General features: G+C 43.6%; 1 protein-coding gene across 4 annotated transcripts in view; it reads left to right on the top strand.

Moving 5' to 3' along the window:
* The window catches only part of SLC34A2 (solute carrier family 34 member 2), a 30015-nt gene extending 21307 nt beyond the window's left edge, over nt 1-8708 (top strand). For all 4 annotated transcript variants that reach the window (XM_075568332.1, XM_075568341.1, XM_075568358.1 and 1 more), the window contains one exon: nt 6273-8708. In XM_075568332.1, coding sequence (XP_075424447.1) covers nt 6273-6848 — 576 coding nt within the window. In that variant the 3' untranslated portion in view covers nt 6849-8708. The remainder of the gene's footprint in view (nt 1-6272) is intronic.
* The last annotated feature ends 9269 nt before the right edge of the window (nt 8709-17977 follow it).

The raw sequence follows: 17977 nt of genomic DNA, 5'->3' as shown, positions 1-17977 counted from the left end.
ATCAGTCAGGTCACTCGCTGCGGGGCCTGCAACATAAATCCTTACATCCCAACATAAACAGCCCTCCTTAGAGTCCTGATCCGCCTCATGGGTGAGCTCCAGTTGGAGTCTCTCACGTGAATGTTTATGCGGCCTGTGGCCTGGTTCCAGACTGCAGGGCACCACATGGCCGTCCGGTCACCGATACAACAGCACCCCTATGTGCTAATGGGGAAGCGTCCCTATCTGGGGCCTTCCCTGCACACTTCACTGAGGTGACTTAGGGCCTAGCTGGGGCCTAAGGGCAATGACTAGGCCTAGTCCAGGGAAGTACTGCTCCCTGGACACTACCTTCTCCGCTGCCTCCGTCCGACTGACGCACTGTGTCTTTGCGCGCCAAACCTAATATCTCTCCTCCTGCTCCTTGATCCCTATTGGCTGGCTCCATGTAGCATATCCCTCCCTGAGGTTCCTGGGACCTGTAGTCCCGCGCGGCATCTTTGCGAAGCCATCTAGATGGCACCCACAGCGCATGTGCATCGCCTGTACTGCGCATGTGCGATTCATAAAATGGCAGTCCCCGCACACCGGGCATAGTGCGGAGCTCTGTCAAGCAACCCGGTAGTCCGGCAGCCCCTCCTCCCCCCGACTTTCCCCCCCCCCCACCGCAGGTAAGAAGGGGACTCGGCTACATCCTCCCTCTGGTGGAGAATCCAACGTCCCTGCTTGGGAACAACATATGTACAGAGTTTTATATAATAAAAATGCATATCATACACATACAACTTAACTAAGATAAGTATCTAAACAATATTGAACACTTCAGTGAGATCTGTTATTATGGAGGCAAACCGGCCTCCATAATATATCAATTATATTGATTCCCATATTGGATATCCTTATCAGAATTTGATGATTTCTTACTTAGGCCCAATTAATTAATTGTCTTTGTAGCCTAAGGAATCTCATATAATTAATTATGTCAGTTTTTGGCTACTCCTATTGCTCTGCTTTATATCTGATAAATTCATCATAAATTGGATTCTTTTTGTGAATTAATTTAATTATGATTTTCTTTATATATTTTTTGAATTATTTTTGTAATTTATATTTTTTTAGTGTATATTCATTATGAATGTTGAATCACCAATATCAGCATTAGGTTTTCTTTTTACTAGACACATCAATAATTTTCTTTGAGATTATTTTTTATTTAAGATTTTTTTTGTATATTTTTGTTTTTAATTCATGTTTTTATCTATTACCCCTTGTGGGTTAATGTGTATTCTGCAGATACATTTCCTTTTTTGTTTGAATTATGACTCATTAATGCATGGTTTATAACCTTATGTGTATTTGGGATTGAGCTACTGTGAACATTAGATTTGCCCATATTCAGATGATGTCACTTTTTCAACCCTCCCCCTCTGTATCACAGATCGAGGTGAATTGATACATTATCTGGGACTGTGCACTGTCTGTGGTTCCTTATAGCCTTGCTTCCCTTATTTTTGTCCCATATGGCGGTCCGTAGCCGCTCTGCCCCAGGGATCTGGTGGCTCCGACTGCACCTCTATGTGATGCGCTTGCGCCGGGAGGTTGCGCCATGACGTCACCACGCATTTTTGGCGTGAAACGGAGGCGGATCAGCTGGGTATTTAAAAGGATGTATCTGCACTACTTCTCTACTCCTTGACAAAGAAAAAGATGTTCGAAACGTGTAGGAGGTTTTTCCTATGCTGTGTTAAACTCCATTAAAGATTTTTGAAGTGAAACTTCTTTAGTGGCACCTCTGATGGGATAAAACTGGATAGATGGGGGGGCGAAATGTGAAACGGAAGTGACGTCACGTAATGGACACCGCTCCGCTCACACGCCCCCCCTGTCACATATGGCGGCGGCGATAGCCGCCGGCGCCGCTCCTAATCGCTGCCGCACCCCTCACCCTCCCACACACCCACACCTAGTTGCTCACATGCGGCGGCGATAGCCGCCGCTCCTAACTGCCACGGCGCCGCTGTTCCGCCGCCCGCTGCCATGCCGCGCGCCACGCATGCGCAGAAGTGGCTGGCAGCGGCGCCGTTCCCCGCCCACTGCCATGCCGCGCGCCACGCATGCGCAGAAGCGGCTGGCAGCGGCGCCTGGGAATAGGGTTGTTTGAGCGCGCCGCCGGGGGGGGGTGGGGAAGGGGGGAGCTTGAGCGCGCCGCCGGGTTGTGGGGAAGGGGGGAGCTTGAGCGCGCCGCCGGGTTGTGGGGAAGGGGGGAGCTTGAGCGCGCCGCCGGGTTGTGGGGAAGGGGGGAGCTTGAGCGCGCCGCCGGGGGGTGGGGAAGGGGGGAGCTTGAGTGCGCCGCCAGGGGGTGGGGGGGGTATCTGCTCAGAAGACTCAGACTGAGCCCCCCGGGTCCGCAGCTCCGTCGGGGTTGGGGGGAGTCAGGAGAGAGGGGGCAGGACACAGACAGAGAGACATACGGTGTGTACACACAGAGAGATACACATACACTGACAGACACGCACACACTGACATACACACATTGACTGACACACACATTGACTGACACATACACACAATGACACACACACACACACTTACTCTGACGCACACACACACACTGACTGACACACACACACACACACTTACTCTGACGCACGCGCACACACTCTGACGCACGCGCACACACTCTGACGCACGCGCACACACTGACGCACGCATGCGCACACTCTGACACACACTGACACACGCACGCACACCCCAGTGATGTACCGAACACCGCCCCTGAATGATGTGCCTATTCCTTCCCCCCCACTGTGAGCTCCCCCACCCGCTCAACATTCATGATGCTGGTACTGCTGCCAATAAACACATACACACACACACTGACGCATGCACACTTTGACGCACGCGCACGCACACGCACACTGACTGTCACACATACGCACACACACTGACTGACACACATACGCACGCACACTGACTGACACACACACATACACTCACTGACCGACACAGAGAGACATTCACACAACACAGAGAGAGAGAGACATACACTGACACACACACACACACACACACACACAATGACTGACACAAATACACACACTGACCGGTACAGATACATACACTGACCGGCACAGATACATACACTGACTGACACACACACAAACAAACACATACATACTCACTGACTGACACACTGACACATGTGTGCCGAGCACGCGCGTTATAAGTCAATTTCTGTGACAAAAGTCAAAGAAGTTTCACTTACTATGCGCGTGCACAGCACACACAGCTTTTTTTTTTTGTTATTTGGATCCTCTCCTAACTCCTGTTCTTGACGGTGCTCTACTCTTCTCAGCTCTGTTAGGGAGTTGTGCAAAACTTCTCGATGTTGAACAGGTTTAGAAGCTGTTTAATTAGTTTGCTCTCTAAGTCTCTCCCTTGATCGTAGTGCATCTGATTAGGTAACCCGTAGTGGATGAAGTACTTCTACCACAGGACTTTAACTACTGTGAGAACTTTCTGGTCCATGGTGGGAACGCTTGAGCGTATCGGGTATAGTGGTTTATCACTACCAGGACGTTCCTGATACCCTTCGAGTACTCGATGCAGAGGAAGTCCATGCCGACTAGTTCCATGGGACCAGAGCTTTATAAATGGCCCATTGGGGCTGCGCATGTAGGTAGTGTTTTTCACTGTATGCATCGCAGACATTTCTGGCAATGGCGCTCCACTTTTTCCCCCATTTTGGGCCAGAAGAACCTATCTCTTACTAGACCGAATGTTTTGTCCACCCCCAGGTGTCCGTGCTTGTCGTGCAAAGATCATAGGACATCGTACTGCATACTTCTAGGCAAGACGAGCCTATTGGGATGGTTGAGATAGGGGACAACTCAATAGAGAAAGCCACGGTCCATGTGGAACTTGTCCCATTCCCTCATGATGATGACGACCGTACGCTTCACTAAGGAAGGGTTGTTTTCTTGGATAGCTCGACGTATGGCTCTGGCCACCGAGTCTTTCATCTGATGTATCACTATTTCTTTCCACCTCATTATGGTTTCCTGCGTGATGGACATGCCTTCTGGATGGCAGTATGCTGCCGGAAGTGCCTTTAACTGACACCCCAATGAGTCCGCTACTCTGAGTTTGGAAAAGGCAACTTTGTCCTTCACTATAGCCGCTGTGGAGCACATGGCCCGAATCCCAGGGCCTGGAATTTCTTCCCACTGGCCATCGCCTGGTGTTGTCATCAGTCCAGGCTTTCTGGATAGAGCATCGGCTCAGATGTTCAAGATGTTCAATGGCCCCGGCTTGTACTTCAGCGTGAACTTGTAGCTGGACAGGGCAGCCAACCACCTGTGGCCGGTGGCATCCAACTTAGTGGAAGTCAGAATATAGGTCATGGGGTTATTGTCGGTTCGCACCTCCAAGGAGACCCATAAAGAAAGTTGTGTAGTTTATCAACTAAAGCCCACTTGAGTGCTATGAATTCCAGTTTGTGAATTGGATAGTTTTGTTCACTTGGCATCAAGCTGTGACTCACATACGCTACTGGGCAGAGGCCTGCAAGGTATTTTTAGTATAATACTGCTCCCAGTCTGGATCAACATCCTTCCCATGTTTGCTTATTTGGTATATCCCTGTATACTTTTCCTTTCTAAAAGTATGTTCAACCTTTTTTGAAGATATCTATTGTGTCTGCCATCACAGTCTCCATGGATAATGAATTCTGCATTTTAACTGCCCTTACTGTAAAGGTTCCTTTCCTTTTTTGCTGGTGAAATCTCCTTTCCTCCAACCTTGAGGGATGACACTGTGTGATTCGTACTGCCCTTTTGATGAATAGTCCTTTTGAAAGCTCCTTGTATTGTCTCCGAATATATTTGTATATAGTTATCATATCCCCTCTTAGATGCCTTTTTTGTAATGTAAACAAATCTAATTTAGCTAGCCTCGCCTCATAAATCAGATTAATCAGATTATCCATCACCTTAATTAATTTGGTGGATCTTCTCTGCACATTTTATCGTTCCAAAATGTATTTTCTATTGAGTGATGCCCAAAACTGTGCTCCATATTCCAGGTGTGGTCCTACTAATGCTTTAAAGAGGGGCATATCCCCTTAAACCTCCCACCAATTCAATTAGGGAGACATCTGTGCTGAAAAAGGAACGTACCTGAGGTACCTGACTACAGTAGCAGATGTGCTAATGCTATGCAAAGTATATTTAAGTGTAAACCCACAACCACTGCTTTTGTGGCTAGCAGCTCTAGCAGTTTGAGCTTAACCACCTGATGGGTCGTATCACTGTCACATCATACTTTTGAGCTGCTCACTGCTCACACATGTAGCTAATCTAGATACTGTATTAGCATATCTCACACACATCTCCAGTGTGCTCCACAAAGAACAGTAAACTATCAACCACGAAGTGGTCAGTGAATTTATTTGGAGGGAAGTTTTTAGGAGATATATATCAAGACACTACTTTGGCTCTGTCCCTGTTGCTAATTATTTGGCATTACTGGGGTTATTAACCCTCGGGCTACTAATTATTACTATAGTTCTAATAGTCCTTGTACAGCCACAACAGGTCACTATACGAACATTCTGTTCTATCCTGGTTTTTAACTTTTTTGACCACTTTCACAGTTATTTGCACACTTACTACACAGTTGATTTCATATTGCTATCTCATTTTAATATATTCATTAAAAGATATGTTAACATTTTTTCTGGTGTGCACCTATAATGCACCTCTTTTGGTTGGTGAGTGAACCTTTTCACAGACCTCGTGTTTAGTACTGGTATTCCTTTCATTAGTAGGTAGCACCCTTACTCCATTCTGTTAATCGATCTAACAACACATATATCTTTTGATAGATTCAATACTGTTGGGCAGTGCAGACTCCTTTTTTGTGTTTGTATCTATGAATTACTTTTACTTGTAAACTTCTTTCTATAACTTGACTTTTTATATTTTTACGTAGGACCGATATCTAGACATTTCTTAAAATATGATTTTATAGTCGCTGCGTACCATTTCCAGAGAGGCTTACAGTTTGTTTGTTTTAGTGGCAACAAGTGATATATTAACGTAATCTTTTATTCTTATGTGGAACCATAGCAATACTATCAACTGCATTACATGTCGTTTTCAAATACATCAGAATGTACGTCTGCAGTAAGTAGAGTAACATGAGGCATTATAGCAAATAATTACCGTAACTTAAAAATATGACCAATATTTATCTTCCCTTTCTAAAATAAGTTATTATTTTATTTTTTTCAGATTGCCTTATGTCACTTTTTCTTCAATATTTCTGGGATCCTCCTGTTCTATCCCATTCCTTTTACACGTATACCAATTCGACTGGCTAAAGGACTTGGTAACAAGACAGCCAAATACAGGTGGTTTGCAATTGTGTACCTGATCTTGTGCTTCTTCTTGCTGCCTTTGCTGGTCTTTGGTTTGTCGATTGCAGGCTGGCAGGTTCTTGTAGGAGTTGCCGTTCCAATCGTGTTCTTTATCATCGTTGCAATTGTCATCAACGTTTTGCAGTCAAAATGTCCAAGAATTCTGCCAGATTTTCTTAAAACCTGGGACTTCCTTCCCAAATGGATGCACTCTCTGAAACCCTGGGACGCGGGGATGTCCGTCATGTCTCTGTTGTGTGGACGATACTGCTGCTGCTGTTGTAAAAAATGCAAGTGCTGTAAGAGCTGCAATGATAAAAAGGATGAAGAGCTCTCCATTGAGGGGAAGCCCCGGTCATTGGAATGCCACGAGAATGCAGTGGATATTTCTGATGAAAGCAGCAAGACTAAAAGTCAAGACTGTACGCCCCAGAACCTCACTGCACTGTAAGAGGAATGTGGCAGAAGTCTGCAGTCATTCCACTAAGAACTTTGTAGGACACTCATTTTCTGCATGGGACCTACCTTTGTTATTTATAGAACTGAAATAATGACATCTCCTCATCACAATGACTTTCTTATATTGCAATATCAATGGCCACATGTTTCCTGAATGTACAGCTTGAATCATGCCGACAAATAATGTGAATAATAATAATACTTCTGATGGAGGCTGGGTGTGGGCACTTGACTGAGATCTTGTGCATTGAGTCAAGTAGATATTGATTTGCATTCATGAGCCTCCTTTTTTGGCTTTGAGCAAACCATCTTTTCTCTTTGGTCGTTATTTACTGTAGTCTTACGGATGCAAAATTGGGGCAAAACCAGTGCAAAGGATTTTTCACCAGATATACCGTAGTAAAGCAAAAAATCCCATATATTTCAATGGGATTCTTTGATACATATGGTGCTGATTATTGAACTTATTTTGCCCCAGTCATGCAGCTGGGAGAGTTTTAGTAAATAGACAAATAGACCCCTATGTGTCTCAGGATCCAGTACATTAGATTGTAAGCTCTTCAATGGAACTAACCACTGTGCACACTGCAATTACTATTACACATATCCCAGCACTAAAATATACCCACACCAAGATTGTTATCCAGCTAAACGTTTCATTCTAAGGGTAAGGACCCGCTGCGGTCGGCGGCGCGTGCGGCCCACCAGCCCCTTTCCTCCAGTCTGGAGGTCCCCGCTGGCTCCTTCCGACTTGGCTGACTGCGTGCTGCAAGCTTCTGGTGATCAGAAGCGCTGACGCGTCACGTGGTGCACGAGTCAGCCAGTGAGGAGGGAAGAAGGGGAGCTACGGGAGGGAGGCGGCTTACGGGAGGGAAGTGTGCCTGTGTTTGCAATCTATCCCTCTCCTCCCGGACTCACAACCTCTGCGTCTTCACCCTTAACCTCCTCCACCCCTCCCCGGGTTCAATGGCTGCGCCCCCGCGCCGGAAACAGTAAACCGCAGATCGCGGTGCAGTGACTTGCCTCGGTTTTAACATCATTTTTGCTGCTAAATGTACAGCTTGGGGAAAAAAGGAAACATGCATTTTACTGCACTGAAGAGATTTTCTTTTTATATTTACTAATATATATCCAATGAGGGATATCCCAGGTATGATATTTTTGTAGGAAGATTGTCTTTGTTTTTGTAGAGTATGCCTTCACTAGGGCCAACTATTTTATTTACATTCACTTCAGCGATTCCTATAATTGGTTTGCAGTCCTGTTAAAAAAGTAAATCACTTGCAGATCTAAATATAGAAGCCAGTAAAACCATGGTGCCTTTGGACAGCTGTAAATACATAGGTTTCTTCTAGACTATATTGTGTACTGTGTACATTTTAATACAAATGAATCATGTTATGTATAGAAATACTGCATGTTAAGTACTGTTTTATATTTGGAATTAAGATCATTGTTCTTTTTCTTGACTTTTGTAAGCAAATCTGAAAAAGTTTGTTATGTTTATACCTTTTTGTTTTTCAAAATCAGTGCTCTTTCAGTTACGTTTCAAACTTTCATCTATTAAAAAATGCGAAAAATGTTTGCTTCACTCTGTAGCAATTCCAGCTTATTTTAGCTATCAGGGTTCAACCAGTTTCACTGTGAAGAAAACAAATAGAATGTAAAGTAAGCTTGTTTGATGCATGGCACTATATGAACAAACTATACTATATGGTGAATGTTATATTTCAGAAATATATAGAAATGACTTGTCAATTTTATTCTCAGAGGTATTTATGTGCAACATATCCAGATACTTATGCTTAAAGTGTATACCTGTAGAAACACGAATAAAACTTTAAAAAAAATATATGATCATTGTAGTGTGTAATATATAAATAAATATCTATATTGAAATCGTATAGAAATTATTGTATCCATTAACAGACATAAGAGACCTGAGCAGAAGGGTGAAAGTGTAAAGTTATAAACAAGCATGGTGTCATTGTACTAGTGTTTATATCAGCTGGGCTTGTGTGACATTACCTAGTGAACCAAGCACACGACTATGTTATATCCCAACGAGATTTAGGATTTTATAAAAAGTATATTTGTTTCAATGCTTGAAGAATGTAATGTACTTAAAAATGTAGAGATGGGGGAGTGTACCTGAGATAGGTACAAAAGGTCCCTTATATTGGCGCACAGCAGACCCTTATAATATACTATGGTCAGGGGTGAATGAATATGTACAAAGCACAAGAAAAATAAAAATAAAAAAAGTTTATTAAATATTACAATGTTGTGTGGTGTAATTCACTTGGATAAAAATAGACTGGATAAGTCTATACTACTACTGAGTATCCCTAGTCGGTGCCAGTGTGGGATAGTGATCTCATGTCAAATGGCTCAAAGTAGGAAGTTTTTGAGACAGAGTGTTAAAGATCAATGCATACAAATGTTTACTGATATTCAGCCAAATCTTGATTGTATGGTAGCTGCCTGCACTGATGTAATGTGCTGATATGCAAAGGCTAAAATCCACAGCTAAACAGCACCAAAGTGACTACCTATGTCTGGGCTGAGCATATATTTCTCAGCCGTGCTGTCTCGTGTGGTGAGAGAATCCTACTGCGCGTGTGTCACGTGGATGTTGTCGGAAAATTCGTGAGGGCAGATGAGATTCATGCGTATGTGAGGCTAGGTAGGTAAATTGTCTTAAAAATGTACCATAACTTCTGTTTCACCATAACTTCACCATACATTTGCTGCTTCATGAACTTTCTCTACACAATACACAATCATTTACATCACACTCTTAATGACTCAAATATGTACTCATGTAAATCTCAAGAATGGAGACACATACTCACTGAAACCAGTTCATATAATCAGTGAGCACACAGAAACTCACTCAAAAAGACACACAGGGACGTGAAAGCTTAAAGCAGCAGTCCAAGCAGCGTTCCCCCCCCCCCCATTAATATGTGTATCAATACAATCGACACAATGATAAGTAATTAGCTAAGTTGCTGATCGATCTATTCTTCTGTGGTCGATCGGTAAAGATCCGGCTCGGGGGTTCACTAAATGGCTGTCAGTGCAGCAGAAGAGGACCAAAGATGCAAAGTTATGTAGGGAAGATCATGTGAACAGGTAGACCTTAGATTCAATTGGTGCACTGCTAAAGAGAGGGCAGGGCTCAAAAAAGGGTGTGCCAGAGCCTTTTTCAGAAGAAGAAGGGGATGTGACCTTGTAAATGGTTGGTATAGAAGCAAAAAATGCTTGTTACATTAAAATACATTAACAATGTCATTCAAAGTTGTTAAAAAATAATAATGCTACAAGCATTTACTCATAGTACAGAATAGATTTATTAAAAAAACAAAAACACATAGGATATTGCTTAGTCTGCAGCTTTAAATGTTTGCTAGAACTTTTTAGCCAAAAACATTTGGGCAAAATGTCTGAATTTGCTATTTTCTAGTGAAAATGTATTGTAATTTTGCCAGAGAATAATCTATTTTCAGACCCTGAAATGTGGGGTTTGCTGGAGAGGAGAGAGATAGAGTATAACCCATATTTCAGGCCGTGGAAAATGTTACATGCCGAATTGCTTGCAAACATCTCTAGACATGAACACGCAACCATGGGAGAAAATCAAGCTTAGGGATAGGAGCAGCAGGTATCAGCAATAGGCAGGGTTGCCACCTTCTACTGAAGGCCAACCCGTAGAAAATAGAAAATCCCTTACTTGGTGTGGTGTGGATGGTGCGATGGCATCTCCTGGCATCCTGCTACAATTTCTCCAACTGCAGTGAGGATGGCTGCGTGGCATCACTTGATGCTGCGTTGCCATGGCAACCGGACGCTACGTGACGTCATGACACTGTGCGGCGCCACATTGCCATGGCTACGTGATGCCGCATAGCAGCATATCACGTAGCATCCGGTAGCCATGGCAACGCGGCGTCATTTGACGCCGCACAGCCATCTTCACTGCTGTTGCAGGGGGAATTCATAGCATTATATTATATTAGGCTAAGGAAGGATGCCGGAGACGCCTCCGCCGCACCACACCGCTGCCACCCAGAGATTGAGGACGGCAACCCGTAGCCAAGTTCTCGAAACCTGGTGTCTCCGGGTCAAACCCGGAGAGGTGGCAACCCCTGGCTATAGGGAATATTCCATGTTCTTTTCTAAAGCACTGCATACACTTAAACCTCTTCCATTCTCCACTCCTGTATGCTAATGTACAGTACATTCATATATTACATTATATGTATTTATAATCAGCACTCCAACAAATCAGTATAGTGATGTATAAGCAGAGGTGCCGGGCAACCAGAGGGACCCCTCAATCCCTAAAGTACATAGGAAATATAGAAATAGGTTGCCTGCACTCACAAAGAAAAAGAAAAAGAAAAAAGAATAACACAAGAGCCAAACAGTATTAAGCAAAAACTTAATATATTAGCTCATAATATAAGCAACAACACAGAGTGAAATAAACTAATTGAGACATAGGGCCTTATTCAGAGAACATTCATAAAAAAATTCGCCAGGGAATTTAAAATGAATGTTTTTTGGCCGTTGCTATCACGGTATTCAGAAAGGCTCGAATACCTGTGATAGCAGAATGCCCAAACCTGGTGAGTTGCTGCCAGCGAGAGCCTCGAGCCTCTGAAAAGGCAAAAACCAGCGATTCATTTCTGCTGCAGAGAGAGCAGCTCTGAGAGAGCCTCCTCTCCCAGCGGAAATGTCGCCCGAAATTTATTTATTTAAATATACATTCCTTTAATAGTGTAGAGGTGCAGGGGGTCTCCGGAGCTGAACCACGTTGGTTTTATGTCCGGGGACCCCCTGCTTCCCGAGATACAGGCCTCTTTATGGGATGCCGGTATCTCCTATGCAAGGAAATGTCCCGGTCACGTGACGCGGGACATTTCAATGCAGAGGGATACCGGCATCCCATAAAGAGGCCTGTATCTTGGGAAGCAGGGGGTCCCCGGACATAAAACCAACGTGGTTCAGCTCCGGGAGACCCCCTGCACCTCTACACTATTAGAGAAATGGATATTTAAATTAATATGTAAAAACACATCAATACACGCCCCCCACCCACCCCCCCTGCCCAAATCCATACAGTACAGTAATGGGCAAATTAACTATTATCCAGATATGGATGATATATTATTTGCCCATTATTAAACACTGCAGTCGCATACATAAATAAAATAAATAAATACAGTTATACTTACCACAACAGCAGGTCCCTCTGTCCCCGTTGCCAGAAAGCATATATTGAAAAAAAAATACATTCTAATGGTCCCTAACCCCTTAATCACCTACCCACCTTGACCCGTGAGGCCTAAGCACCCACCCCAGAATGACTATACCCATCCTATACCCATTGAGTAGTATAGTGGTACATCATACCCATATAATAATAATATGGGCATGATAAGCCTCTATAGCACTCAATGGGCACCTTAATAAAAATACAGTAATACACAAGACACACAGTAATAAAACCTAACTATACTCCCAAAAAACACACTTCACTAAATAAAATCAGTAGCCAGCTAATCCAATCAATAGAAGCAATTACAACATCAACAATGAATTAATTAAACCATTACCCAATCAAACCAATTAATCCCTAAAGCAACTCAAAATGAATAGTAACACTAACCAATGTAAACAATGAATTAATCCTACATTAATTAATGTAACCATTAAAAGACAAATAAATACATTAAAACTATCTCTGAAGTATCCATAAAACACATTAGCTAACATAATATAACTTTAAGTACAAGCGAACACCAATCGCAAACCTTTTAATACATTAACCATAAACAAACAATCACATCCACATCATTAAATGCAATAACAAGCGAGAAATGCCCCCCAAATATTGGCATAATAATGTATTAATCTGTACCCGAAAGAGGTACAGATTAATATATTATCAGTCAATGTGCCTCCCTCAAAAAATCAAAAAACACACTCAAAAAATAGACCTGTAAAAAGAGACATTTACAAACATAGAATATCTTACTTACCATTAGAAGCAGTGGCCCTCCGACTCCCGGGGTAACAGGAAGCTCACGTACCTTGAAGGCCTCCAACAGCATCCGATGCCATCATCCATCAGGATCCGGCTGAGGTACCCCAAACTTCTTTTTTCTTTCTTTACTCACCGTCTTCTATCTTCATCTGTAACCATTTCTTGTTGTTCTTTATCTTCTTTCTTCATCTGTCAATCCATAAAACCCCATGTTAAATCCCAGCCAATGCTGTCTCGTCGGCTTCTTGGGCTCAAATGAGGTGTCACGGCCTTAAATATGGCTTGTGACGTCACATTTACCCTCACAATGGTTAACAGCCACCTGATTGGCTGTTAAAACCATGTGCAGACTTAAAAAAAAAATTTGTTGCTGTGACGTCACTTAAAGGGAATGATGCCAGCCAATCAGAATGGCTGTGCTTCATTTACCTTTAACATGACGTCAGTAAATCCAAGATGGCCACTGTGTCACAAGGTATTTCAGCCAATCAGCGTGTGGAATTGGTTCCCACGATCTGATTGGCTGAAATACCTTGTGACACAGCGGCCATCTTGTATTTACTGACGTCATGTTAAAGGTAAATGAAGCACAGCCATTCTGATTGGCTGGCATCATTTCCTTTAAGTGACGTCACAGCAAAAAAAATTTTTTAAGTCTGCACATGGTTTTAACAGCCAATCAGGTGGCTGTTAACCATTGTGAGGGTAAATGTGACGTCACAAGCCATATTTAAGGCCGTGACGCCTCATTTGAGCCCAAGAAGCCAACGAGACAGCATCGGCTGGGATTTAACATGGGGTTTTATGGATTGACAGATGAAGAAAGAAGATAAAGAACAACAAGAAATGGTTACAGATGAAGATAGAAGACGGTGAGTAAAGAAAGAAAAAAGAAGTTTGGGGTACCTGAGCCGGATCCTGATGGATGATGGCATCGGATGCTGTTGGAGGCCTTCAAGGTACGTGAGCTTCCTGTTACCCCGGGAGTCGGAGGGCCACCGCTTCTAATGGTAAGTAAGATATTCTATGTTTGTAAATGTCTCTTTTTACAGGTCTATTTTTTGATTTTTTTGGGGGAGGCACATTGACTGATAATATATTAATCGGTATCTCTTTCGGTACAGATTAATACATTATTATGCCAATATTTGGGGGGCATTTCTCGCTTGTTATTGCATTTAATGATGTGGATGTGATTGTTTGTTTATGGTTAATGTATTAAAAGGTTTGCGATTGGTGTTCGCTTGTACTTAAAGTTATATTATGTTAGCTAATGTGTTTTATGGATACTTCAGAGATAGTTTTAATGTATTTATTTGTCTTTTAATGGTTACATTAATTAATGTAGGATTAATTCATTGTTTACATTGGTTAGTGTTACTATTCATTTTGAGTTGCTTTAGGGATTAATTGGTTTGATTGGGTAATGGTTTAATTAATTCATTGTTGATGTTGTAATTGCTTCTATTGATTGGATTAGCTGGCTACTGATTTTATTTAGTGAAGTGTGTTTTTTGGGAGTATAGTTAGGTTTTATTACTGTGTGTCTTGTGTATTACTGTATTTTTATTAGGGTGCCCATTGAGTGCTATAGAGGCTTATCATGCCCATATTATTATTATATGGGTATGATGTACCACTATACTACTCAATGGGTATAGGGTGGGTATAGTCAGTCTGGGGTGGAAGCTTAGGCCTCACGGGTGAGTGAAGGGGGTATTAGCCCTAAGGATGGGTGTTTAGGCATTGCGGGGGGATAGAGGTTGGGTTAACCCCTTTATTACCTTAGCGGTATTAACCGCTAAGGTAATGAAGGGGTTAACTCCCCCCGCAACCCCCCTGCAATGCCTAAACAGCCACTAAGGGCCAAATTCCCCCTTCACCCACCCCCGATAGCCACAGTATTGCATTGTACTGTATGTTTATTACTGTAAGCCTGGCATGGGTGTTTAACCCCTTCATTGCCTTAGCGGTTAGCCGCTAAGGTAATGAAGTTGCTGTACACTCATGTTTCCTGCCTCGGATGCATGCCGGGGGGGATCCGGAGCTGTTATTAATGGCTATCAGCTCCGGAGACCCCCGGCATCAATCCGAGGCAGGAAAGGGGCCTGATTTCTTCTAAGTCCCGACCCATCGCAGCTCATCGAGGCCATCTCCCCACCAATTGTCCAAAAATTTTGTGGGGAATTGGATTTGGGGAGAAAATCGTTTTTTAGGGCTGCGATGGGCTGCGATAGGCCGCGACACCCGACTCGCGGGTCTCTGAATAGCGGCAGTTTATCAACCCTCCGAAAATGGTCGATAAGGGCCTGATCGCTGCTCAGTCAGCGAATTTCGGACGGAGATAAAATTTTGCGTCAATACAGGCCGTTATCGAGCACTTATCGAGGCTATCTGAATACCAGTAGCCATTTTGGTCGATAAGTGCTCGATAAGGGCCTTATCGAGGCTTTCTGAATAAGGCCCATAAACACTAAAATAAACAGTGAGAACTCACTCAAAGACACAAAAACCTGAAATATCTCTGAAAGTACTTATCTGTGAGTTCCACGGTATAAATTGTAGAAAAAAAATTAACAAAAATAAAGCTGGTATATGGGAATGGTACACTCAAGGAGGCAAAACAAGAGGAGGATGCAAACACTAAGGAATAAATAAGCAACCACACGAGTGTGGGGGGCAAGGGGGGAAACACAGACATTTTTACAAAATAAGGGACAAGGGATGCAATATTTCAGGGGACAACCCCATCTTCAGGCCCATTCTTCTGGGTTCTAATATCACCTGAAGTATTTCCCTCGCAGAAAAGAAAGCCTCAGAGTTTAACCACTTCCCCAATTACCTAAACAATCAGACACACAGCGTCAGCAAAACAGAAAAGCAGCGTGTACAGGTAAACGGAAACATCCGTCACAATGTGAAGATGCCTGTAAGAATTGCAGTCTCCAGAGCTGATGATAAAGGCCTCGAATGATGACGTCTCCACGTTACTTTGTGTGATGATGTCGATGGGGCCGTGATGTTCCGACAGTTGTCATGAAGACTGCTCAATGCCAAGAGACGGACTGGGGGTGTCAGTGTAACACAGGAATACCCAGGTAGTCAAACATCACAGGAGCAAAGGGGGCGAGGGGGGGGGGGGGGGGAGAGAAAGGGAGCAAGCATTAAAGCAAATCAATAAACGCACAATTGAAATATGCATCTGTTATAATGACAAAAAGTCATACCTATGTCACTAGTCAAATACAATATATGAAGATAATAATGAGAGCCAACATGTTAACAGAAGGGAGATTGAATAAAAATGTAACTATCATGTGATTGAGCTCATGCAAGCAGAAACTGAGCAATAGCAACCTATGAGCTCACAATGAATACTGACAGGTCGATTGTATAAAATCAAATATATTAATAATAATAATGGTTTATTCTTGTATAGCGCTGCTAGTTTTAGATAGAGCTTTAGAGAGACATTTTTACAGACAGTCCCTGCCTCGTAGAGCTTACAATCTATGTGTTGGTGCCTGAAGTGCCACTCAGTGCCAGTCAGTGTCTTTACTCACTGAGCCACTCCTTCTCCCATATAATATAATAGTCATACATGCAATAGAGTGACACTACTGTATAAAAGAACAATATGCAAATGCGTACAGAACTCAACACAGAGCTATGAAAGAGTTGATGAATGGAGAGGCATTTATCATGTGATTGAGCTTGTGCAAGCAGACAAAGTGAACAATAGCAATAACCTATGTGAACCCACAATGGGAAATGACAGGTAGAATGCAAATAATCAAATATTTAAAAGGGCAGTGGAGGCGCATGCGCGACGGTGAGGCGAATGGAGGCTTAATTACTGAGCCCCGCTTCCACCGGCGCAATTAAATCTATTAATAGCAGTGGAGACGCAATCATCGCGGAACACTATACCGCAAAGTATCCCAAAAAGTCTAGCGATGGCCACAGGCAAAACATCCCGCAATAAAAGCCAGCCGGTCTCGACTTATTTTAAGAGAAGAGGAACAGCTCAGGCAGATAAAACGGAGATTCCCGCGCAACCGGCCAATATGGAACCCGACATGGATACCCCTGCTGATGAAGGCGGAGACGAAGAAGTTGTACGGCATAAGGACCTTAAAGAATTTTGTGCACAAATGAAAAAGTTCTTCAAAATGGAATTATGGGCCTTTGGAAAAGACGTTGATGCTCTCGGAGAGCGGACAGACTCCCTAGAATCTAAATCCGATGAGACTATAGCTGCCCTAACCCAGACACAAGATCTAGTAACTACTCTAAACGACAAGGTCAGGTCCCTGGAGGAAAAGGTTGAAGATGCGGAAAATCGGGACAGGAGATGTAACATTAGACTGAGGGGAGTCCCTGAAAATATCACTGACCTTGAAGAATTCACTGCCAAGTGGCTTGAGCACCTCTTCCCTGAGAAAACCGACAGAGAGCTCTTGCTAGACAGGTGCCACAGGGCTCTACGAGGGAAACCTCAAAATGGTGATCCCCCCAGAGATATTGTGACCCGATTCCACTACTATCGCACCAAGGAGGAGGTCTGCAGAATCGCTAGAGAAGCTAAAACATTGGAGTTTGAAGGGATCAAGCTCCAAATCTACCAAGACTTGGCCCCAGCCACCCTCACCAAGAGAAGAGCTCTAGCTCCCGTTACTAAGGCGTTAAGGGACCACAACATCAGATACCGCTGGCTATTCCCATGCGCATTATTAATAATAAAGAACGGAGTGGCACATACCTTAAGGAGGCCGGAGGACGGAGAAGGATTCCTCACCAAGCTAGGACTCATGGGGATTCCTCAAAGCCCTTCTCACCTGACAACAGCCAGCACGAGCGCCCCCAAGCCCTCCTGTAGCAAAGTGGGGACCGCCCGACCGAAGAACGGAGCTGCTCCTGAGGCTTCGGGCTCCGTCTGAGATTTTCCTTCACATGGCCGCGCCCTCTCAAATCATACAGGGAGAAGATTGGCACCGATGCGGATCACGAGCACATTTGAACACCCCGGAGACTCACCTCAATCCCTTGATACCTGATCAGATCAG

The sequence above is a fragment of the Ascaphus truei genome, chromosome 1, assembly GCF_040206685.1.
Source record: "Ascaphus truei isolate aAscTru1 chromosome 1, aAscTru1.hap1, whole genome shotgun sequence".
Taxonomy (NCBI): Eukaryota; Metazoa; Chordata; class Amphibia; order Anura; family Ascaphidae; genus Ascaphus; species Ascaphus truei.
Note: the sequence above shows the minus strand (reverse complement) of the source record. Positions and strands in the feature narration are given on the sequence as shown.